The 25007-nt window shown below is 42.3% G+C and overlaps 3 protein-coding genes across 9 annotated transcripts in view; 2 read left to right on the plus strand and 1 right to left on the minus strand.

Annotated features, from left to right (window-relative positions):
* LOC108102495 (beta-1,4-glucuronyltransferase 1) overlaps nt 1–11714 on the plus strand; it is a 35426-nt gene extending 23712 nt beyond the window's left edge. For 4 of the 6 annotated variants that reach the window (XM_017207516.2, XM_017207518.2, XM_017207514.2 and 1 more), the window contains 5 exons: nt 7744–8002; nt 8061–8950; nt 9071–9267; nt 9327–9439; nt 9492–11714. In XM_017207516.2, the coding sequence (XP_017063005.1) occupies nt 7751–8002; nt 8061–8950; nt 9071–9267; nt 9327–9439; nt 9492–9689 (1650 nt within the window). In that variant the 5' untranslated portion in view covers nt 7744–7750 and the 3' untranslated portion in view covers nt 9690–11714. Of the gene's footprint in view, nt 1–6696; nt 6728–7743; nt 8003–8060; nt 8951–9070; nt 9268–9326; nt 9440–9491 lie in introns of those variants that run through there. The other 2 variants (XM_017207513.2, XM_017207512.2) reach the window with 2 other exon arrangements.
* A 980-nt stretch (nt 11715–12694) lies between these two features.
* LOC108102491 (protein obstructor-E) lies at nt 12695–17469 on the plus strand. 2 transcript variants are annotated; one of them, XM_017207505.2, is made up of 2 exons: nt 12695–12909; nt 16627–17469. In XM_017207505.2, exons 1-2 carry the CDS (start codon nt 12855–12857, stop codon nt 17316–17318), a joined length of 747 nt encoding a protein of 248 aa, XP_017062994.2. In that variant the 5' UTR covers nt 12695–12854; the 3' UTR covers nt 17319–17469. The 2 variants fall into 2 exon arrangements, with proteins under 2 accessions (XP_017062994.2, XP_017062995.1); XM_017207506.2 differs by lacking the exon at nt 16627–17469 and adding an exon at nt 15740–16547 and having other exon boundaries at nt 12699–12909.
* Nucleotides 17470–19992: 2523 nt separating this feature from the next.
* LOC108102490 (neuroguidin) overlaps nt 19993–25007 on the minus strand; it is a 38957-nt gene continuing 33942 nt past the window's right edge. The window contains exons 2-4 of the mRNA XM_017207504.2: nt 20694–21367; nt 20446–20633; nt 19993–20383 (exon numbers count right to left, since the gene is read on the minus strand). Coding sequence (XP_017062993.1) covers nt 20250–20383; nt 20446–20633; nt 20694–21367 — 996 coding nt within the window. The 3' untranslated portion in view covers nt 19993–20249. The remainder of the gene's footprint in view (nt 20384–20445; nt 20634–20693; nt 21368–25007) is intronic.

Below are 25007 nucleotides of genomic sequence, written 5' to 3' on the forward strand. Positions count from 1 at the left end.
CGATTTACAAAAGATTTTTCAAATCCGAACATTATTTCGCTATTTATGAAGAAATTAAGGTTATAAGGCTCCACATGGGCAGTGACGTCACTATAAGCATACTCAACATACTTCCTCTGGCAATAGGTGGCGCCTTGTGAATTTCCACTAGCAAAATTAATATTTTAAAATTGTGTAAAACAGTAACGGGTATCTTATAGTCGCGGCACTCGACTATAGCGTTTCCTCTTGTTCCATTTGGGGTACCGTCCGCATAAATAAATAAATATCTGCGCACTCGTTGCTCTGTTCCTTTAGCCGCCTCTTAGTGCTTTTGTAGCTTGTTTCCTGCTTAAAGGAGCTCTCATGCCTTTTCACTTTTCACTTTCCACGTCTCACATCCTGTGCGTCATCCTGCGCACGTTGTCATCCTGACTTTTCCGGGAATTCTCGTAACCAACATTCTTTGCTCCCTGCTCCACAAAGTACCTGCTAATTAGCTCTCGCCGAGAGGTAATCGTGTAAGTCAACAATTGAACGAGAAATTTCATTAGGGCATACTCGAAGTATCTCAAGTACCTGTGCCGCTTGTCCCGCGCCCCTAGAACCCTGACTTCTCGATTGCGTCATTTTCAGCACCTCGCGTCGGCTTGGACCAATCCATTAGTTGGGAAAATCACATAATGCATGTGAACGATAATGAAAATGACATTAGTCCAGGCCACACGAAAAGCGACCGAGCCAACAACAACAGATAGAGCCTTGTATTCTGATGATTTCGCATTCCCAAGAGGAAAAGCGAGTTTAACGAAGGGGGATGCGATCATTAGATACCCTTCAAAGTTAGACAAGAAGGTTGTTTCAGTAAGAAATTCCATTTTTTAGTTCTCTTGGCCTCTGTTAATAGTCAGTTTCTAGATCCTATCACGTTAAGAAGAACCCTTTGTAGATCAAGGCAAAGTAGCTCCGAAACCAAAACAGAGAATAGTGAAGAGGCAAGTGAATGGAATGCCAGGTTGGTCGAAATCGGAATTCCCTATGGATATAATACCCAGGATATAAATAAAAACAAGCCAGCGGACGGGAAAACGTAATTAATGAAATTAAGCTGACAAACTGCGCGTGTGCCCTACGCCTCGCCCGCCAACTTTTAGCATTATGTTCCCCAGCCCCCCTCTTCTGCCACAGAAACCGTACGCCACCCTTCCCGCCCCCGAAGTGATAATCGATTCGCACCTGCCCCGTTGAGGGCGTGTGCTCCGCCCTCGTCAGCTGTCGCCCATCATGCGAATTAATGTCACGCAGCGGCGTTCGATATTTCTCATCTTATATTTAGCCTTTGCCCAGGGAAAACCAAAACGTCGAAGTCGGGGGTTGCAGCTAAACTGATGTTTGCTGTTAGGACCTCATACCATCCTATTGGCAGTTTGGGGGCTGTTGACCTTCCCCACTGAACCAGCCATAGGTTGACAGGTCTCCACTTGTATCTTAAAATAAAGTAATTCGTGGGCTTGGTCAGCAAACCTTATATATTTGATGTATCCAGTCAAAATGATATGAAAGTGAGTGTCGAATTTAAGAGAAATGTTCTTAAAAGCGGAATTTTTGACTACATAATGACAACCTAAGAAGAACTCCTGGGCTTGTGACCAAGGATGGGTGTACTTAGCAACATTTAATGCGGCGGTTATCTGTTGATAAAACATGTTCGTACAAACTATTAACCATTTTCTTTTGGGTTCGCAAAACTCCTTTTGGTGTTCTGCTGTTCTTTTCGCGTGGTTCCTCCCTCCTCTTACTATCTGGGTGTTGCGCCAGTTTATTGGTTTTTTGCTCCACAAATTTAGTTTTTATATTTTGATCGCGTGTTACATCGCGTCGCTAAATGGGCAAAAATGGCTGGCTGGCTGGCTGGCTGGCTGGCGGGCGGGCAATATACATAAGTCCGTACAAGGTTCTGTCTCGACCAAAATCGGCGGTCCGGATAGCACCTACACACCCGTACGTACATGGGGCAGCCTGGAATTCGTGGCGTGTTTGTTTGCCTTTCGCTTTCGCCACGTCTTTCCTTGGAAGCTCTCTTTTGGCCAAAAGCTTCATTGGTGCCAATGCACCCATCATCGCAGTATTTGTCGCTGCCAGTTGGCACCGAAACGGAGCTCCGAATTGTGTTACGCGTCCATGAGGTCAAAACCAATCGATTTTTCTCTACTTTTGGGTTGACTTTTCCATTTCATATTGCTGCTTTCGTCTTTCTTTGTGTGGGAGCACTCACGTTCTGCCGCTGAAGACAGAAATGCACCAAAGATGGTTATTTCCACGGCACACGCTGCGTATGAGCAATGTTATCTAACAAACTTGCAGCTTCCGACAGTTAATTCCCAATATTGCTCCACGGAAATCGCATTCCATAGAGAGGCTTTGCTTCATGGGTCCTTGAGCAATAATAATGGTATGAAAATTTAACGAATCAAGAATAATTTTTTGTTTTTTATTAAATAAACGACGTCCTTGGGGATTTCACTAATAATTAAACATGATCGAAGTAATGGTTCCTCCGAGAGAACGCTTTGCCCAAGGGAAATAGCCAGGGGTTTCTTTTAATATTTTTGAAAATAAACTGAAAGCCTACAAAAACATTGAGAGAGGGGCTGGACAGAGGTTTTGAGCATAGTTGGGAGCACGATAATTGGACATATAAAGATGAAAAGATGGCTTGATTTGATATTTCCGTGACCGTTGTCATTATATTTGTGTATGGTCGAAGTAATTGGCCGCATGCCTTTGTGTTGGTAAGATTACAGGGCCATGACAATAATTATGGCAGTAAGTGAAATGGAATGATATATTTCCGAGCAAGGAGGGTCTCCAAAACTAATCGGTAGTTACTCAAACAAGAGAATTAACTGCCAAACTAGAATCAATATTGTTTCGTTTTAGGGATTTTCGAACTGGCTTAAATTAGTTCAATTACTCAGTATTTGTAGTCAATGAAGGTCTAACTGTTGGATTTTATTAATTGTTTTTAAAAAGGAAGGAAAACATTAAAAAATCAATATGAATCAGAAAATCGGATATTTTTATAAGCCACAATATCCAAATAAAGAAAGAAGCAGTCAACTCTAGCAACTTTAGGTAATCAAAATAGTTTTAATTGCGAACAGAAGATAACAAATCCTTCATATGTTTATGTAATTCTGTGAGTAATTATACTTCTTAACAGTGATAAACTTGCTGCCGTGTAACATATCTTAGTCTTCTTGTTTCTTGTTTTCATTTTTGTCTCATTTGTCTTGACTAAGAAGATGAGCTTGATCCGTGAAATCATGTAGATTCGATGTCGATTTGAGATCGATCAGAGATATTTGAGAGCTGCTGGACCTGAAGATAGATGAGACTAATTAAGATTCACGATCTTTAGTCACCTTCTTTATGTTAGTTTTACTCGTATTGGATACTCTGAATTCCGGGCTTAAACCACTGATTGGCCATGCTAATGAAGTTACTTCGCAAGTGCCGTTGGACGAAGCCAAGTCTAAAGTATCGCGGAATATTTTACGAGGCGGAATAAATCTTGGCCAGCTTGGAACCATCGACTCCACTGCGATGCCCTACGTGGCCACGCCCTGGGCCGAAACGTTCGACGGCTGTAACTCATTTTGTGCCGTTTCCGCTGTCCAAACAAACGAACTAATATAAATTGAATATTTTATGGGTGTTTCTGTGTCGGGTCCTGCCCCGCAAGGCTCCTTCTTCCGAGTATAAATAACCGAATGGCAAACATGTTGTGACAGGTATTTGGGCATTCATCAACCAGCGGATGACGGCCTGGAGAATCTCCTCGTGGCATACAATTCCATTCGACTGACGGGTATCAGAAACATCCCGTTAAGTGCACATCAAACTGCTGGTTAATTCATTAATGCGCATTTATAGATAATTATGTGATTATCTATTGATCAGCCATTCTGCCTGTAACACAGATAGTTCTCTCATTCGTTGACAGTTAGTACTAGTACCTGCTCTATATTTCTTTAAACTATGACTATTCTACAATGGAATTGAAGGGCTTCACTTTTGGAGTTTTGACCCTCGTTTACCCGAACATCAGAGGCTCCCAATATAATGGGCACTCCTTCCTAATTCCTCGATCCTCCTTTATTGACCCCACCGCAGGGCAGAGGCCTCCTAACCACCTCATGAACATCTCAAGGAAGCAAACAAAGCTTTCATAAACGATTTTCGCCTGCGTCCGCGTCAAGGAAATTTGTGAAGGAAGAAAAGGCGAAAAAGAGAAATAATGAGGCATTCCATTCCATTCCCGACCAGCTGGATCTGCTCAACGAGGGGCCGGCGCAATCTAATTAGACTTAATAGGGCAGAGGGCTGGGGTGAGCTGAACCGAGCTGAGTGGAGGGCAGCAGATACGACCGAGGAGTTTGTCAGCTCAGCTTGGATCCACTGTTGCCAAGCGAAGGTTGGCTGCTCTGTGGCCACCATAGCCTCTATAGCCACTGACCAAACGACCTCAAACAGGCTCTCGACTATTGGCGATCGCAGTGCGGAGTTTTCTCGGCTCTGAGCTATGTGCTCTGTGCTCTGTGCTCTGTGCTATTAAAATATATTACAGCGGCAATTTCAGCCGACTTTATTTTTGCGCTTTAGCTGCGGCAAAGCAGCTCTGGCTGCTTCTCAAGCCCGCATTTGCGGCTCAGCGGTTATAACTTAATTTTTTATGGTCATGAAAGTCAATTGCAGTTTGCCATTTCTTCGCTGGATTTCCCTTAGTTCGCCCGTGGAAATGCCGTCATCAGGGGCTCTGTCATTACGAGTTCCCTGTTCGCCCCGACTGGAGGCCTTTGTTGCAGGAAAGAAGTCGTAACGAGGCTCTACAATGGTGAACTGCTTAGTAAACAGGACCTATCTATGCGAGGCTGACTCCGACTTTTACAACTCTGAGTGCTTTGACACATAATAAACCAATAGAGTGGACCCAAAACAAGCTGCCAAATACCAATACCCTTGAACTCGAAGAGTTCCCAGTACCCAGTACTTAGTCTTAACAGCCCACAACCGTTGCTGAAATCATATCTTTGTTACAAACCAAACGTGTGCCGCACTTCAGGTTGCCCCTTTTGCGGCACCCCTTCAGTTGGCGAATTGAAAACTCATAATAATTCTCACGTTTCGCTCCAAATTTTGTAAGTCAGGCACCTTTCGGGTTTTGCATAATCACCGCAGCACAACGAGTCACACACGCCCAGCCAGCTCAGACTTCGCCAGTAACAAAGAACAGCCTCAAAATATGTAGGTATGTTGGAACAGAACCCCCAGAAGTCACAAAAGCAAACCAAATGACTATCGAAATATGGCTCGTAGGCACGATTGCGATGCCAAATATGATCGTTAGGGAGTAGAAAAGCTTCGACAAGTTGCCAAGCGGATTGGTTTTTTAACTTTTATCAAATTGCCCCCGGGCATACCGCAAATTTTTATGCTGTTTCGGCGGTCGTTCAAGACGTAGTTGCTGTGGACGTTCCGTATCTGTATCTGCCTCGGTTTCCTGTGTGCGTAGAGCGCGGATGAATAGGGACTTGGATCTGCCGACGCCTTGCGTATTCATCACCCGACAATGCCCTAGAAACACACAAAACCGGTGGCACTTCCCACTTTTCGTACTCGCCAGGAGGCCCACGCGCCCGCCTTCCATCAACCTCTACGATGGTGCAATGAACCCTAAACACGGGACGTACAGCCAAAATAGTTTTGAGTTTCCGAACTCGTGTGGACCCCCAAGGTGAGGTCCGCTAATGAATATTTCTGTCTTCTCCAGAAGCCGCGATTGATTTGTATTCATCTGAAATCGCTCTTTGGCATTCGCTTTTCGGCAAAGTCGCTTTAAAAATAACTTAAATAACATTACCTCAAAATATTAATATTGTTCATGGCTTCACACTGTGTTTTCAAAGTCTTAAGCCCGTCCGATTAGCATAGCTGTAAGTGAAGTGAATTTAGAGGTCAACTGTTTATAATTTGTATTTCTTCTTTGAACAAGTAGATCCAACAGCCATCAGTGATACAGTATAAAACAAATGTTTTTGTCCTAGTCCAATAGATTAAAATCTATTTATAAATCAGGCATCAGAACAGCATTTAAAAATAGATCACGATCCGGTTCTTCCAGTTGCTGAAGTTGTGAATGTGCCTTCGGTATTCACTAGATTCACGGAACAATTGTACTTAGTCAATTGTATTACTTAATATATAATTCTACGTAATTTGCGGTCTGTTTGCTGACTAATGCCGACGATATTCCCCGTTCAGCTGGCAAAAGTCGTTGCACTCCGAACCGTTGATTCCTGCGGTACCTCCCGAATTCATGGCGAAACCCGTGCTCACTCATCTGGTTGTTATGCGAGTACATTTCATTTAGCATTTCATTTAGGAATTCATATCAGAAATACATTGAAATTTCTTGACAAAGCCCAGACCCGCATCTGTTTGTGCTGGAAGGCGGCGATGAGTGCTTGGCAAACCGGAGCCCACGTAAGCACTTCCTGTGCGACATTTTGTTGGTATACTTCGCTGAATGATAAGTAATCATGGGCAGTTGATTGATAACGAGCACAAATAATACGCTACGTTACGTACTTCGGAGAAAACTGTGCCAATTAGACAAGATTTCAGCAGTTTCTTTTGAAGAGTCGCAGGGTATAGACTTTGGCTCCGGCATGGAGTTAAACAAAAGGCACGAACAAAGTGTAACGGTGAATCATGACTAGCATCTATTTATAGCCCAGCTAAGAAGCCAGTTAATTGAATTAATTTCCTAAAAAACATTGATAAACGGTCTTCTAAAAAGGCTCGACATATAATTCTGTTTTGAATTATTGGAATAAACCCACAGTGATTACAAATAACAAACTGCGCTAGTTGGCTTGATTGTGTGTTAATAATTGGAAAGCCATTACCTAGCAGTTAAAGAAGTCGATCTGATCTAAACCATAAACAAATGTTTATACATCATATATGGCAATATCTTTTGGTTACCTAAATAAGTGTGTGTGTGACAAAAAATATGTAATTCTCACAATTATTTTGTAAATCGATTGAGTTTCGAGAATTCTACAGTTAAAAATGGGGATGCATCTGCTGAAGAGTGTAGTCCGGACCTATCAGCAGATTCATTATATTAAATGTTTATTTACTTATTAATTTCAAAATAAATATGCTAGTATCTGGATCCAAGATATATGTCTCAACTGGGTCATGTGATCTTAATTACTCTATAATTTATGAAATAATATTTCGATTCCAGACTCTGAATTTGTGGGATACTTCCGGGGATCTCAGCGTTCAGCGAGAGTTCTGATCACGAATATATGTGTAGAATACACTTTATAAAGTCGGAAATGCTTTTATTCTACCTTTAGTATATTGTTCAAAGAATATATTTTTTTTATTTTTGCGAAACGTCGTTTCTGTTTTCACAAAAAAAACTTTGGCAGTGACTCTCAAACCTTAGCAGTAAAAACATGCAATAACGCCATCTACCGTACATCTATCAGGGTGCGGTGGAGGTACTTCAAAGTATCACAACTAGAGGGCGCTGTGACACTTAATATCCATAGGAATGGATATCTACATGCTCTCTCTCCTTTTCCTGATTTAAAAAATATTGATAATTGATAACAAGAATTAGAGTTTGAAAATAAATCAATACACTTAAAGAAAAACTACAACTTTTACCCACTTTCTTTACAGCTACAACATGCGTTTTGAGCCTTTGGGCCAGAAAATGTTCACACGTCGCAACTGGTTGCTGCGCTGCAGCATCCTCATCAACGTAGCGGTCATCCTGTACATCGGCAGTCAGCTGATGATCGGCGGCGGCAACAACTTCACGAATGGCGGTGGATTCCTGCTGCAGGACCAGCAACAGGTGTCCGTACTCCAAGTGGGCTCCGCTTCGTCTGCGGCTCAAGTGCAGCAGCAACAGCCGCCTACGCCCAAGAATCAGAACGTAATATATCTAGATTAAGCGTCCTTGGGATTTGCCTTTATGCCTTTATCCTCTTTAGCAGGTGGTAGAGATCTTCGAGTCTGAGGAGAAGCAGCTGGTCAACTCCAATGCAGACTCTGCGGCGGCAGCGGCTCAGGCTGTTGATACCGCTGCAGGTGCCCCGCAGTTGGCCAATGACAGTGGTGGCGGAGCCGCTGTCCTGGGCGATCCCTCCCAGGTGATCGGAAACATTGGAGCCGGCGGTATCGCCTCTGGCGGCAATTCCGAGGTGAACAACACTCAGTCGGACGGCGGCTACATAGTCACAGGCGACGAAAAGGAGCTGGAGGAGCGGGTGCGATCGCTGATTAACTGCTTCGACCACGACTACCACCAGCAGACCTTGCAGCGCGGCGACTTCTGGGTGCTGCAGAACTACGTGCGGGCGGAGCATGGTGACATCAAGTGCCACGAGTCGATCACCTACACGACTCATGCGGACTACACGTTCCTGGACAACCTGGTGCCGCTGCTGGAGCGCTGGAACGCCCCGGTGAGCATTGCCATGCACGCCCCCGGCACTGACTTCCAGCCCACGCTGGACTCGATCCGGTACCTGCGGGACTGCCTGCCCGGCAGTCACCTGGTTCGCGCCTACACCACCTTCCACATCTACTTCGGCACCAAGCACATTCCCAAGTCGGTGCCCAAGCCGCACGAGGTCTTCAAGACGGGGTACAACTGCACTCTCCCGCCTCCGTACTTCAACGTGAGTTCGGGCCACCTGTACAAGGCGCAAAAGAAGCTCCTCTATCCGGTCAACGTGGGCCGGAACATAGCCCGAGATTCGGCGCTCACCCACTTTATTCTGGCATCCGACATCGAGCTGTACCCGAACCCGGGTCTGGTCAAGAAATTCCTCGAGATGATTGCCCGCAACGAACAGTACCTGAGACGCAAAGCACCCAGGTGGGTGCCTTTGATTCTTTCTTAGTTTAAGAGAACAAACTTGCAATCGAAGTCATCTTGGGCTCTGCAAAGTCCTGTTAGGCCATAGATACTTAATGTCAAATGTTTTTCCAATTAAAGGGTATTTCCATTGGCCATCTTCGAGGTGGAAGAAAACTCACCGGTGCCCCATGACAAGACCGAACTGCAGGAGTTTCTGCGCACAGGGAAAGCCATTCCTTTCCATAAGCGGGTCTGCGCCAGCTGCCACGGGGTACCCAAGTCCAAGGAGTGGATGTCCGCCAACGAGACGGACGAGCTCAGTGTGTTCCATATTGGTACGGACTATAGGCTTAACCGAACCCTTCAGATTAAGATTATATTTCTGTAATCGCAGGAAAACGAACTGGTTACTACGTGCACTGGGAGCCGATCTACATTGGAACCCATGCCGATCCCCACTACGACGAACGGCTCAGCTGGGAGGGAAAGAGCGACAAGATGCCTCAGGTGAGTCCACTCATTCTTCCTGGTCAGCGGAAATGATATCACTTGCTCGCAGGGCTATGCGCTGTGCGTGATGGACTACGAGTTTCACATACTGGATAACGCGTTCCTGGTCCACAAACCTGGCATCAAAGTGCTGAAGAAGGACAACCGACGAGCCATGCTCTCGGGCAAGACGAACCAGCTGATACGGAAGATCATCTACCCGGAGCTGAAGATCATGTACGGCATGCGCAAGGGATGTGCGATATAGTAACTAATTCTGAAACCGAGCTGAGCTCAGTCCCGCGTGACCGGGAAGGAGGCGAAGGCGAAAAGACTAGAACCAACTTCACTGTTACTATTTGCAATGCTATAGGTCGGTAGGGTCGACTCTACCGCCTCGTATTCCCTCTATGGCATTGGATGCGCACTGCAAGTGTGTGTTTACAATTAGCTAGAGACTTAGCCCTAGGACTAGTAGAGCATTACGTAATTAGGCTTAGCTGTAGGTCGGGTCGTGTAACGCCTTGAGGGCCTATTGGGTTTTTTCGCTTTCTGGGTAATCCTTTTCTACTCTGCAGAGCCTTGAGCTTAAATAGATTTAACGTAGTTAAATGTGGCTTTTAGGCAGCATGCCGAACTCCATTTACCATGCCCTTTGGCCAATCAGCCAAACGGCCAGGTCCCTTGATGAAATTGGTTAAGACGCCACGCCTAAAATCGGTTGAAATCCACTTCCATGAACTTCTGTAAATATTAACCACTTAAGGATCTCCCTTCTCTCCTGCTCCTTGGCAATCAACATCTGGAGACTGGAGGCAGAGGGACTTCCGTTACTCATAGGCAGTCATTATCAGTTATTTTTAGCCTAGGCCATTACCTTAAGTTTATCGTTATTTAGCTGAATTTTCCATGTGCATCCATTTACGAGTAGAAGCCAGTTTTCTTTTATGGATTTTCTTCAAATACTCAACAGAGAAATTGAGTGCAACCCCTCTTTTGTATACCAGGGCAAGATTCCTAATGGAAGCGGGCAAAACAGTAGTCTTACCACATTGTGTTTCTGAACTGGCGGAATAAGCCTTAGATTAAACCATGTTTATTGGGCAATGTAGACTTACTGCAAAGACCAAAACGTAGATTAGACCGATACCGGGCCAAAACAATTCCAACGTTAAATATTTGACTTGAATAGCAGAGTAGGATCATTGGATTGAGACGTATTGAATAGACTTCGAGAGTTAAATCGTAATAGTAGTAACAAAGTTAAAGGCTAAAGACAAGTTTCAACACAATACTATTAAAGTTTATACAAGAAAACGCAAAAACGCAAAAACGCAAAAACACAAAAACTCAAAAACACAACAACTCAACAACAGACGACAGAGAATTGATTTGCTTACCGCACTGAAGGTAGGCAGAGCAACTAATGCAATTGAAGATACATTTCAAGAAGCATAAATGCGAACCGTGATATTTGTACTAGTAAAGCGATATGGAGACGTTAAACCTAATGATAAGAGAGGAGGGGAGGATCGGAGACCCATTTGCATTAAACTTAGCCTAACCTTAGTTTTGTATATGTTTTTTAATAGTGTCGAACATTAAGTCAAACTTGTGCACATATAAATGTTAAAAACCATATTGTGAGGTCGAGTCCACGATTCGATCCTGAAGGAAATGCTGAAGGTTTTTGTTGCGTAGGCCTTATCGAAATAAAGAAGAATAATAGTAGCTAAGCTGTCGGTTTAAGGAGTTTGAATAACTAGTACTTAGCTGAACACAGCAAATTTTACGTATGTTGTTGAATATTTCGTAGAGGTACGTTTTGAGAGTGACTTGGGAACAACATACAACATTGGTGTTTGTATTTATTTCACATTTAGTCCGTAAGCCTCGGTTTAGCCGAAACCAGATCAGAGTTGGCAAATCAAGTCTTAGATTTATTCGCTCAAAATTGGTTTACTTAAGTACTTTCCATAAGTAAGACTAAAATATCACTAAGTCTAATGCAAGTTGTTGAGAACGTAGCCGGGAGCGGGATTCAAAATATAAATAGACTATGGAATTTGATTTTGATTTGAAGAGTATATTTGTATGATGTAATGTAAAGTGTAAAAGTGCCTTAGACAAAACGAAGAACATAAATTATTTGTAAGAAAAACCAACCACACAGCCGGAAAATATCCCCAGTTTTCTCTTGATTTGGCAAAGCTGTGCGTGTGCAAGGCAAGAGGCTTGTACGCGGCATATTTTTGTATGTATAAAATAAACCTTAAACTATTTATGTACATAATAATAATCGAATTGGATTATTTTTTATAACTTCGAGTCGAATATCAATTCCTATTGAATGAGTCTTCTAACTGATTCACAGCCTGCCAATTGTTTATTTCCTTTTAGTTACGAAAACACTTTTGTTTATACTAGCTTTTAGTAGGTTCTATGCCTAATTTGACCAGAAGTCCTTGATCTAAGATTCTGACTTACACATATTTCAAGAACGCCTCATATGTCTTATAAAACTTTTGTAACAGTTAAGTGCAAATCTGCTGAGCATGGACTACTAGCTAAATCTAAGGAAAGCTACACAAAACTGATGAAATAAAGAAGAATTACTAAAAATATTTAAGCGTGTCGTTCTCTCTTTTTGTATATATTATAAGCTCGTTTTTCTGGCTCATGTCTTTTGTGGCATCTTTCGTCACTACTTAATTTAAGCTCGCTTCTTTAAAAATCCCCACAACTTAGGGTAAGGCCTAATCCCAAGATCAGTGTCAGGTTGTCGTGATTGGTACGGCCTCATGGGCGCAGTCGGCCTTGACTTTAGGTTTGATTTTCTGGTTTCTTCGCTTTTTGGTTGCCTGTTCAACGAAAACAAAAGTGCGAATTATGGTAATCAAATCAAACATAAATTAAGACCCACTTCGTTGGCCAGTATCTAAAACAGTTGCTAGCTAGCTGGCTTAGGCGGGGAGCAGAACCTGCTGGGATGATCGACTGACTCATGTCAAGCGAAAGGAAGCTTTTTCTGTTGAAATTTTGTGTCATCCAAAGACTTCTCGTTTGTTCGTTATTTATCGACATGTTTATTTTTATTGCAATTGAGCCTAAGACTGAGACTGAGACGGCGACGCCGAAAGCTGTTGCGAATCTCCAACAGGCAGGGGAAGATCAGAAAGCTCCGGCGACGACTCGGCTCGTTGCGATGATCTTCATGAAGAGCTTCAGCCTCAGCTTCAGCTTGAGCATCAGCTTCAAGCCAAGTTGCCAGTTACCAGTTAATATCTGCGTTGCGTTTCTAGCGCAAAACAGTCCAAATTGTCAGCTCGTTGGCTGAGCATCGCAGTAGCTCTCCTCCAAAGTTAAGCGTTTAGTGCCCACTGGGACCACATTTGCATCACCAAATCTCCGAGGATCTACCACGGCAGTTAATATGGCAAAAATAATAATCAGTGCTCTGTTGTGCGTCGCCATGTTTGGTTCGATGGGTTAGTACTTCTAGACTTACACAATTTTATTGCCAAATCTGACTTTGGTAGCAATCTTTTGCGCATTCAAATCAGTTGTGGTTGACCTGGACACTAAAAGGTTTCCAGAATGCAATAAATATTTATACGCCAGCATCAGAGTGTTGAATTTCACATCACATTTACTCATTTCATCTTAAGCAATCGATAAGTTGGTGTCACTAAAGACATTAAAAAACACTTCCTTAAAGGCCCATTGGTATTTCATGTTAGGGCTAACGCCCTCAAATTCCATATTTGAATGGTAGTGGGAGCATCGCATTCACTTGCAATGAGTCTTTAATCTGTAATTACTCAGTAAAGCAGTTTCGAAACTGAGGTGATCTTGGGATATCCGTGAGTTTGATCTCGCACCTTTCTCACAATACCAGGAAATTGCACAAAACTAAACGTTGGGAGAAAGAAAGCTCAATAAATGCAAGTAATTATTGCAAGCGGTAAATCGAACCGCTGAAGCAATGCCACTTTTTGAAATCACACCGAAATTAAAATTTCAAGGTCGCCGGCAGCGGTTTCAGAAATTCAATTCACACGCCGAAGCGCCAGAAAAATCATTGCATAATCTTTGGATGGCGGTGATGCTAGCGCATTGGTCCACGGCGCGATCTCGGCGACGCCGTGGAACGAGTTTGCCCGCGGATAGCGGTCAGACGAGTCGGGGAAGCTGGAAGCCTCCGATCGATCTCGGTGCGTGCACAGCCGGTTGTTGTGACCTTTAGGCGTCTTTGCACCTCTCGCGGCTCTTTGAATTTGGTTCAGCATCTTCCCCTGATGTGGGGAACAGATTTTCTGATGGACGTGACATTTTAGTCGCATCTATACACACTAGTGTCAGTAACTAATTGAAGTCATTAGCTGTTTAGCTCCACTAATAAAATCATGAAGACCTACCTAAAAGTAAAATAATTTATATTTATATCGGTTAAATATATATTAGCTTATTATTTAGCTTGGTCGTTTATTTCAGGAAATATATTCGTACATTATTTTTTCTTTAAGTGTAGAAAGAATTATTCTGCATATTGACTAGGAACAGTTGTACAAATCGTTTAAGTGAAATTTCACAGTTTTATAATGAATATATATATACCCGGTTATCGTAAATTTAAAGGGTGTATTGATTAAAATAAAGTACCTAATTCTTGTCCATATGATCAATCAGGATCAACAGCTGTGTTCGTCTGTCTGGAAACTAAATAAGCTAAAGTTAGGATCAACAGGGAGGTGCAAGAATAAATCAAAAGCTGTGCCACGCACACCTCATTGATTTCCTTCCTACTTCCTTTTGTCTTATTTTGTCAACGGCACTCAATCTTCCAAAATGATTTTTGTCAAAAATAATTAAAAGAGTTGGCGACAGATGGCTACATTAACCCTTATAAAAATATATTAATAATATTTTAATGTATTATATATTTTTATTTTAAATTAACTTAGACATCTTAGATCGCTTCCCTCGAATACAGCGTTCTACCTTTTTTTCCTTCCACACTTTACCAGAGTGTAAAAGGTACTACAGGTTATACACGTTATTCGTTCGGCTAAATTGTGTTAAAAGGTATTTAAACGGGTAAGGAAAGTGTTTCCATTAAATTAAATATTCATTATTGAAATGGATTCTCAGGCTCAGAAGACCTAGCCATGCCTGTCTGGCCAAAAGATTTTTGGACGAACAGAAAGTTTATTGCAAGAATTTGACCGCATCTTCTAATCAGATTACTTAATGAGTTATTAAGAAATTAAAGACAAACAAGTTAAGAAGCTCAGTGACGTCAGTGCCAACAGATATGCCTTTTTGTTAGGGGAACTGGTTTAGTTAAGGGAGCTTTAAGCCCCTGCTATATACCGTCTCTACTTGTTTCTTAAACAGCGTTTGATATTTACATGCAGTAGGTTGGTAAAGATTCTAGTTTTTTTTACTTCGATAGAGCTGTAAAGTCAGAATCTAAACAAAATGAATAAAACACACAGACTGCTTAGTTTATAATCCTAAATAAGTTATTTAAGAATACTTCCACGAATCTTTTGCATCCCTAAATAACCATAAATCAACCACCGAATAACTATCAACCGCAATCTCAGTCCCGACTTGCTGAATACTACATTAAGTAACACAAAACCTCGCCTAATTAAAATAAGATCAAATCTATATAGAACAACCTAAACATCGATGTGGCATGCCATTTGTTGGTTCTTTAAAGGCAATCGTAATATTGGTAATTTATTCACCAAATAAGCATAACGGAGCTTAATTATTCTAACTTGGAATAATTTGACAGTTTTCATTATGTTTAAATTATTTTATAATCTGATAATACTGTCGGATTTCGCGTTCATACATCCGAAGAGTCTGCAAGTCTGCACCAGAGATATCCCAAACAAAATCATTCACTTTATTCAAGGCCTCTTATCCAAGCACTTCTTATTAGTACAATATAGTATCATAAGCACTTACTAGTACGGTATGATAAGGATGTAAAACTCAGACTTTTCCTTAACATCGTATCGAATAAGCATTTCTGCATAACATCCACGGGTTCAATAACCCGGGTAAACCTCATTACAATTTCGATACCCGAGTTTTGTGAACGTAATAACGCGGGAAGACCAGGCGATCTATTGTCAAGTGGAATGTTGCCCCACGGCAGGTCCCACGACATGTTCGATCATAAAGTATGTACAATGTTCAAATAGAAAAAAAAGAGCCAGTTTCTCATCATAAATCATTAGAGGTAAGCTCGTCCCCACGTCCCCTTGATCGACATTAACCGCCTTCTGCTATTTCTTACAGCTGCCGCCGCTGCAGGAGCATGTCGGGAGGCGAACGGAACCGCTCCCGTGTCTGGATCCTGCGATGCCTACATTGAGTGCAAGAACGGAGTGGCCGAGGAGAAATTGTGCCCAGACGGCCTTCTGTACAACGAGAAGTCGACGGGGTATCCATGCGGCTACCCAATCGACGTGGAGTGCACCCAGGCCCAGAGCCGTCTGCAGGCCGCCCAACCCACGGAGGACTGTCCTCACCAGTTCGGATACTATCGCATGGGCGACGCCAGCCACTGTGGACAATTCATGAACTGCGCCGCTGGCCGTGGCTTCGTGTTTGACTGCCCCGAAGGTTTGGCCTGGAACCCGGCCACCTACAAGTGCGACTGGCCCGACCAGGTCGAGGACTGTGATGCAGAGGCCTTCCTTAAATTCCGCTGCCCGGCTCCGGCTCTCAAGTCGGAGTTGCTGGGCGAGCAGGAGGAGGACTACACCTTCCACCCCTCGGAGGACAACTGCCAGGTGTACTTCATCTGCATCGAGGGACGTCCACGACGCATTGGATGCGGCGAAGACCAGGCCTTCAACCAGGAGCTGAAGCAGTGCGACGACATTGACAACGTGCCCAACTGCAGCAGCGCCATCCGCGAGAAGGGGGCCCAGATCAAAGCCGCTCGTCTTCATGCCAAGAAGAACTGAGTCCGAAGGAGACGACAATCCAGTCCAGCTGTGACTTCCCACACACAGGCCATATGGCAAAAAGTTGCTCGAGTTTTCTAGTCTGTAGTTAAAGATTTTGGCTAGCTGATCAAAATAAAAAACGAAAATCCAAATACACCCGCTTTTTAAACTAAAAACCTTCTCTGGCAGCAAGAGATCTCACTTTCCTAATGGCCTGCTTTTTAATTTCAGTTCTCGCCTCACCGGAATGCCCCACGCCCAACGGACGATTTGCATCGGGGGATCAGTGTGACGCCTACACCGAGTGCCAGGACGGCACCCCCGTCGAGAAACTCTGTCCGGATGGCCTGTTGTTCCACCAGCGCACCAAGGCGACCGGGGAGTGCACATACGCCCCCTATTCCACCTGCAAGGATCGGGCACGTCTGCAGCCCGCAAACGGAACTGACGACTGTCCACGCCAGTTCGGCTTCTATCCGAACGGAGACCCGACCAAGTGCGGCGTGTACCGCAACTGTGCCCATGGCGTGGCCAGCCTGACCAAGTGCCCCGAGGGACTGGCCTTCAACCAGGATACCTACCAGTGCGACTGGCCCGATCTTGTGGCCGACTGCAACGCCGAAGCCTACCTGGGCTTCAACTGCCCCGCCGCTGATCCGATCGATGGTACTGCCCCCGAGGTGGACGTCAGCCCGGAGGGGGAACTGCGCTACTACCGCCACCCCCAGACCTGCAAGAAGTACTTCGTGTGCGTCAACGGGCATCCTCGTCTCTACAACTGCGGCAAGTACTTGGCCTTCAATTCGCAGACGAAGCTGTGCGACTTCTACAACAAGGTTCCCGAGTGCTATGCCCTGCTCAAGGAAAAGCAGCGACTGAAGGCGGAGAAGCAGGTCCCCCAGGTGGCTCAGCAGGAGGCCTAGGCTCTTGAAGGAGCCGGACGAATCGCAGAGGCTGCAATCTATACACTTCCTGTGCAATGATTATTACGTTGTAAATATGTAACTGTCAATTGGTTACGCAATGAATAAATAAGTAATCTATAAAATCTCGTAGAGATTTTCATATCCTAAACATCAGATTTACTTGTTGCTTTCAGCGGTATCTTTTCGGCAGAGCTCAAAGTTATGTCTGAGGCAGAGTTAGCCAGTAGGTGACGATTTAAATGCATTAATTTCGCAATACACCTTTTGTCGGAAGACATATAAAAATCATGAAGAAATACCGCGGACATCAAATACCCTTTACTGTGTTAACCGAATAATAATAATTTTACTTACTGCTTACATCTCTTCAAAAAATGTCAGTTTGTTTTTGAATTTTTGGTTGTAATTTATTATCAGTTTCAGATTTTCAGTTTTGGGATTTTGGGTGTTAGTTATTAATATTATTTATCTTATTAGTAAATGGTAGATTAATTAAACTTATATTTACGTTACATAAGTAAGATGGCAAACGACTTCCCCTCATTTAAACATTGCTTCGTGAACCTGTCGTCTTTATTTAATTTATGATTTTTACAACGTTTTTATTTGTTAATAAACTTTAATTTGTTTGTTAAAAAAATAGTTTTTTGGAACCAATTCCAGTCCGAAGATAAGGTTTTTTGAAATAATTTAAGCTCGAATTTGTAGTCGTTGATTAAAACATTTATTCTGCATTTATCACTAAGTAACCAATTAGTTCCGTTCAGAATTTCGTAGGGCTGCTTAAAACTAAATTGTTTCTCCATTAACCCCCGATTCGATTCTCCTTCTTTGGCTATAAAAATTAAATTACATATAGGTTTCGTTTTTGAACTTTGCACTATTCTGTTGGAGATGTTTGCTGCTGTGTGAGTAGAGTATCAGTTTGTTCGTTACATTAGGTTACAACAAATAATGGTAGTTAGTTAGTATTATATTTGGGTTTCGAATTTTTGTTTTTTGTTTCCTTTCTTTCAATTCGTATCGTTTGTTTTGTGTTTTTTGCTTTGTGGTGCTTGGCTAAGGCGACTTTTGTTCGGTTGTTTTCACTTTGTTTTTGTTGTCTTTACATTTCGCAATACTCGTACATTAACTTTTGTATCCGTTTTCATGCTTCCGCTTTTTACATACACTGGAAAAAAGAATAGGGAAACTAGGAAAATGATAGTTCGGCGAAAGGAATGGACTCGGAAAAGAACTGAAGAGCTTCTTAGTCGTTTTAAAATTTGTGCTAGAAATTCGGCTATTAAAATTATTTAAGTTCATACACACACTTGGTAAAGAGGACATCTTTTCGTTTCATTGTTTTGTTACATTTTGGTTTCGTTTTAACATATTCAGTCTTTCAGCTTTCAACACAAATAAATTAATTAAATTAATTTATTTAATTACACTTAAAACATCGTGTTGCTTGGTGCCTGTAAATAATTTTGAGTTCTATTGCATTTATGTGGTAATTTCGGGTTGTCTGCCTATCGTTGCTTGTTCTTAAGTTTATAGCCAAAAAGTTGTCTCAAAAATTTTGAAGAAATTTTCATCCTTAGTCAAAGTTTGTTGTAGAAGCCAAAAGTTTGCTTGTTTTCTCTCCGCCTTCTATAACCTAGTTCTATTCTAATCTGTTCGTTTATCATTTACATTTAATTGCATTAATTATTATTATATTTAATATAGTTTTCCAACTAATCCCCATACTCTTCAGCGCGCTTTCAAATTGGCTTTAATCATAAGCTTTGTCTTTGTTCTTCCCTTCGTTTAACACTGCTTTTAGTGGACGTAGCATCTCTCCGATTTGGGTTATTCAAAATGTGTGCCTTAATTTTAGTTTAATATAAGAAATATATAAAATTTTGTGTCTAAATTCAGTTGTTTTTAGGAGCTTTTTCTGTTCAAACTAAAGTGACCTCTCCTCGCGGCGTTCTGGCTTAAAACTTTATCAAATACTCTCTGCTCAATTTTACATTTAAAGTTTAAAGTTTTTGTTTTTGTGTCTGTTTCTGGGTGGGGCTTACGTTATTATAGTGTCATATAGTCTTTCTTTCGGCCGTTGCTTTATGTACGTAAACTCAGGGTTTTCCTCAAAATCTGTTCCTTCCTACTGTATAAACCGGTCTCTTGTTAAGGCATCTGCTTTTTGTCACTGAAGTTCAGTTTTCTTTTGTTTCTAGTTTTGGTTTTGCATTTTCACATATATTTTTTGGTTGCATTGGAATTTGGTTAGGACTTGAACAAAAGATATTCCGAGATATAAGTTTACATTTGCCCAAAGTTTTAAATTTTAGCTGCGACTCCTAAAAACAACGAAATATGGCTGTATTCTTTACGATTAATTTTGCTGTGCCTTAAGTTACAATTTGAGTTTGAAAATTTTCGCTCACTTTTAATACAGCAACGGACAAAGTTTGCCTTTGTTGCTGAGGTTTATTTGAATTTTTGTTAGTTTTTAATTTAATTTAGGTTCCTGAACTAACTTAAGTTATTAATTTTGTGATTCAAACATTACTGCAGATTACAATGCGCGTTTTAATTGCTTTTTAATATTAATTATTTTACGCACTTAGCGTCTTACTAGATAACCATTTCTAGTTAGCTGAAAATAATATTGGTTTTTAAAATAAACAAAAACACGAAGGAATTGCAATTTTAATCATAGAAACACATTTAATGGAAATTCAGTTAAACATAAATTGGAAAAACTTAACATTATGCAATAAAATATAAGTGTTTAGGACTCAAAAATGTATGAAAAACCCTTTGCAACTAAGACAAACATATTTCAAAACTCAACTTATCAAATCAAATCAATTAAACTATAAAGAAAACAGTTTGAAAATATTTTGTTGTTGTAACTATAACCTAAAAGGTGTCACTTAATAGTAAATGTGCTCACGATTAATGGAACTTCCGCTTTTTACCGCCGCGTTTCTTTCCCTTGCCCTTTTTGGCCAGTTTGCGCTTTTTGCTCCCATCACCGCGCAGGGCCGATTCTCGGCTAATCTCTCCAAGAATCTCGTCACCAAGTGTGCCTGCGGACCGGATAGAAAGCTCAGTTAATTAATCTTCCAAAGAAGACAGTGCCAGGACATACCCAATGTGGTCAGCTTGCGCTGGCGATGCTTCTCCGCCTTGGTCACCGGCAGTCGCATCAAATAGGTCTCCTCGTACTCCTGTTTCTCCTTCTGCGACTGAGACAGCATCTGCTGTGCCCGCGAGCCAGACGATATCTCAGTAGGGGCGTCCAAGTACTCCTCTTTAAGGTCCTGCAGCATGGAAGACCTGGAAAGGGGGGACAGGGGTAGAACACTTGCTGACAAATGGAAATTAGTGGAAACTCACGTAATGGCCCGCTTCTTGGCCCGGTCCATGGCCTTTTTCTCCTTGTCGGCATCGCGTTCGTCGCCGTCGTAGTAAACGGGTTTGATGCGCGGCGGCACATACACTCCGGACTTTCCAGCTGTGGCCGCCTTGCGGGGCATTTTCGCTGCCCCGGCCCCATCCTGATCCTCGTCCTCCTCCTCATCGTCATCCTCCTCCTCATCGCTGTCATCTGGCGCATCCTCATCGTTTCGGCTTGCTCCGACTGCACTGCTCATCATATCGTCTGGGTTGGGCTTGTAGAGTATGGGATCTGTACTGCTTGAGACCCCAGTGGTGGCTGTCTTCACCAGCTTGTCGATCTGGTAGCGTAGCTTGTGATCTATGGGCCGAATCTTCTCCAGCACAGTGCGGATCTCGATCAGGCGTTCGATCGAGGGATCTCCCTCGATGGTCTCGCCGGAGCACTTGCGCAGCACCACGTAGGTCAGATTGATCAAATAGTCGAGCAGCATGTGGTACTTCACCTCGAGGAAGCTCAGGCCGTACTCCGTGGTCAGCTCCCCCCGCTTAACCCTCTGCAGCATGCCCTCTACCAAGTCTGTCACCTGCTTCACGTTGCTGTTCATCTCCCCAAGCAGCTGAATAGCCTGTGGGATGTCCTGGCCCTGCACCTCGCAGTCGTAGTCCAGTGCCTGTTCAAGAAGGAACCAGTATTAATTATTGAGATGATTTGATATTAATTTAGGCTGTTGGGTCTAAGATTTACTAAGTTAATCATAGGTAATTATGAGTTTTTGGCTATGAAGACTGCGAGACAGCCTTAACAGCTTACCATGCTTGTTTCTGAATATGTTCTAAGCCAAAAAGCCTGTCCACCATACTTTGGACTAACTGCAAAGGCTTTAGCATCGAACTCGGAGAATTTCATTATATGCACATCTCACCCACACTGTCCTGCTACGTGTCGCGCAACTCATTCGCATATTTTATTGGCTGCCATTTAATTATTTGCATTTTACAAAATGGCTGGCAGCCCCCTGCCGCCCACTCCTTATCTCAGGGGCATCTGCTGTTTGACCGAACCGGCTTATGTTGCATTTATTTTCAATTAATATTAATAGAGCCGCGGAATGGCGGGGTGCAGACGGGATAAGGACGGGGTAGGCAGGTTCGGTAATGCGGGATTTGTCTGTTTTAGAGATTAATTGCAAAACAGTATGAATCCTGTTTTTTGTAATATTTGTTTTTGTCATTGTGTGCAAAGTTAGCCTGCAGTTTGCAAGGCAATTTACCAAATAATTATTTCTGCAGCAACCCGCAGGTATTATTCAGATTTTTGCAACAATTTACATATTTTTATTGGCGAATTATTTTAATTGTATTTTGCGGCCAAGCCTGCTCACGAAGCAAAGCTATTCCAGCCAAATTCGCCTTCCATTAGATCTTTCAGGTCGAACTAATTGATGCTTTTAAGATCTTAAAACTGCACCCAGCACGTTTCAGAAGGAACTTATTAAGGAGGTGTTGGAAAATTCAAGATTAAAGTGTCCTTTATAGTCATTTAAGTGTAGACAAGACGTTAACAACAGCTGTCGCCAGTATAGTTGCACATCGCACCATCTTCTGGGTGTTTATTTATTTTACAAATGGCCAATATAGAAACGGGTTTCTGGCATTCGAAGCCCTCGGCGATATCTTTTTTAACTTATAAATTCTTATCATCGTCATTTGTCGAAATAAAATCGATTTAAAATGAAATTTGTATAGTAAGTAGATATCGGAATTCTGCAGACAAAATAACAATATTCACTCCCTTTCCAAACTTGACTAGTGCCGCCACTTCTCTCCCTCAATCCAACTGCCAGACAAATAAGGCGATAACTAAATCGTGGCTGTATTCCCGCAGCGAAAAAAGCAACAGCCAATTGCAGGAACGATACGCTCCTACTGCCCAACACTCCCACTCCAGCCATCTACCTAAACTACCCAAAATGAGATGAGATGGGCCTAACGAGGATGCCATTGCAAACCTGCCAAGAGGAAACCTAAACTGTGCTCCTTCCCCCTCACTCCTCGTGGAAGGGGACACCCCGGACGTCGAGAGCCGAAATGATTTAAAATTCGATGACTTTGTGTCACATTTCCAAATGCGTCGGCGAAACAATGCAATTTTTGAAATTATTGTAGTTGCCGCGACGCTGTCGCTGTTAAGCATTAAGCGTTGATACGCATTGGGTTTTGTGTACGTGGCCAACAACATAAGAGGGTTCGAGGGCAACCAACCCATAATTCGCCCATAAGTAGGCAATGCAAATGCAATCGAATCTATCCCGGGGATCGAGCACTGACTGAGAGTAAGTGTGCGCGTGTACACATCCATATTTATACCCGCACTCTGCCGTCTGGAAAAGCCTGCAAACCGCGAATAACAAACAATTTTTCGATGCAATTTTTCCGATGCATGAATAAAATATAAACTGCAATTTCGGTTTATATTCCAGCCAGGTAATGGGAGCGCGGTACATCCGACCATGCTTTTATTTGATGGCGTCTGCCCCCTTCTATCCCCTGGCCAACCCCTTTCCACGGGTCACGGGCCAGGAGTCAGGAGCGAAATTGCAGACCCGCCTGAAATTATTGTTGGTGGGTTATACATATCCAATTTATATTTATATTATTCCGTGCATTAATGTCATAAATAAATGTCGCTTCGTGTTTGCAAGTGGTTTCAGTCCAGTCTGCGATAATTGCGCAAATCCTTTGCATATTTATGGGCTGAAATTGGTATTGGTATAGTATATATATATAGTATATATATATATATAGAGATATATATATTTTGAGAGACAATAAATGCCATTTTGTTGGTAATTGGTGAAAATAGCAAACGGGTTAAGGGAATGAATCTGCTGCCGCGATGAGTCTCGTTTTCTCACCCCTTCGGGAAAACCACAATTTCAAATACAAACATATTCAATAAATTATTTTTAAAATTACGATTACTACGTAAAAACAACAAAAGGGAATAATAACATTTCGGAAGTCATTTTCTTGAAATTGCAGTTAAAGAGCTCCAATCCCACATTAGAGAACAGTAGAGAACCAGGAAACCAGATTAATGCAATCTTGGCAAGTACGAAATCATTGCTCGCTTTCGATGTCATAAGAAGAGCAGAGGTTGGAGTGCTGGCACTGTGGAACTCTGAGTGGAGCTGATCCCAACAGAGTTCTCCCGATTTTCGCCTGCGTCAGCCATTGCAGCATTCGCGGCGACGCCCATTAGAAATCGATTGACATAACTCAAAAATTGTGCAAATTATCGTTAAACCATTGACGCAACGAGAACGGGGACGGAGGGAGCCGGTTAGTCGGAGTCGTCCTCTCCGCTGCGGCAATGCACTCAGAAGAAAATAGTACCAAGAATCCTTAATATCCTTTTCGAAAATAAAAAGTTCTTAAAGCTTTAGTGATTCGGTTAGGCTCGTCTGAAATCGAAATATTTTTGAGCTTCAGACTTCCTATCTTAAGTATTAACAAAAGTGGAAATAGTTTAGAGATTTAAAAACAGGTTTTTGGTCTGAGTGTAATAGGCGCCTGCTTGATGAAGAACATTCTGGCTGGTGCTAAACCGCAGCGAAGCACCGAACCAGCAAGAATAAAAAGCCTGACCGCCTGCTTTGGAGTCTGATGTCGTGAATTTTCCCAAAGGAAGCCTCGAAGAAATGTGTTCAATTTTTCGTGGTGCGTGTTGCTGGCCCTTTGCTATTGCAGTCCGTAGTGTTGCCGTTGGATAATGCCAATAACCGAAGTATTAATTCTAATTCGTTCTCCTCAACCACCAGCAACTCTTCTACGACTATCTACTAATATGAACTTTGTCTCCCGGTATTTGGGGGGTGTTTTTGTTAAGGAAGCACGCCAAATTTCCATCAATTTGATGTCATTAATTGGGATGCATTAAGATAAAAATTATATTCAAATTCTACTATTAAGGATTTTTAAATATTAAAAAACATACCTCAATTAAATGGTATGTATTGTTTTTAACGGGCATTATAGAATAATTTACGGGTAATTTCTATTAATGACGACTCCTGCATTACTCAAACATTTTAGGATCAATTTAACTAATTAAATACCCATTTTAGCTAACTTTGTTTTTATATTTATCATTTAGGATTGGAGCTATTTATGACATTATGTTTGTGATGGCTCTCATATCGGCTGCCTTTTACGGGAATGGATTAAATGAGATTGGATTACGCTTTTTTGTTAGTTCTTTCAAAATGGAAAATACATTTATTTCTGTCGAGACCACGGATCTGTGATGTG

This window comes from Drosophila eugracilis, unplaced genomic scaffold (genome assembly GCF_018153835.1).
Source record: "Drosophila eugracilis isolate 14026-0451.02 unplaced genomic scaffold, ASM1815383v1 contig_1828, whole genome shotgun sequence".
NCBI lineage: Eukaryota > Metazoa > Arthropoda > Insecta > Diptera > Drosophilidae > Drosophila > Drosophila eugracilis.

What these genes read in the sequence shown, in the direction of transcription:
- LOC108102491 (XM_017207505.2), top strand. Translation starts at nt 12,855, where the DNA reads ATGGCAAAAATAATAATCAGTGCTCTGTTGTGCGTCGCCATGTTTGGT. An exon ending in CGCCATGTTTGGTTCGATGG is followed by an intron (nt 12,910 to 16,626) that starts GTTAGTACTTCT and finishes TTTTAATTTCAG; the next exon opens with TTCTCGCCTCACCGGAATGC.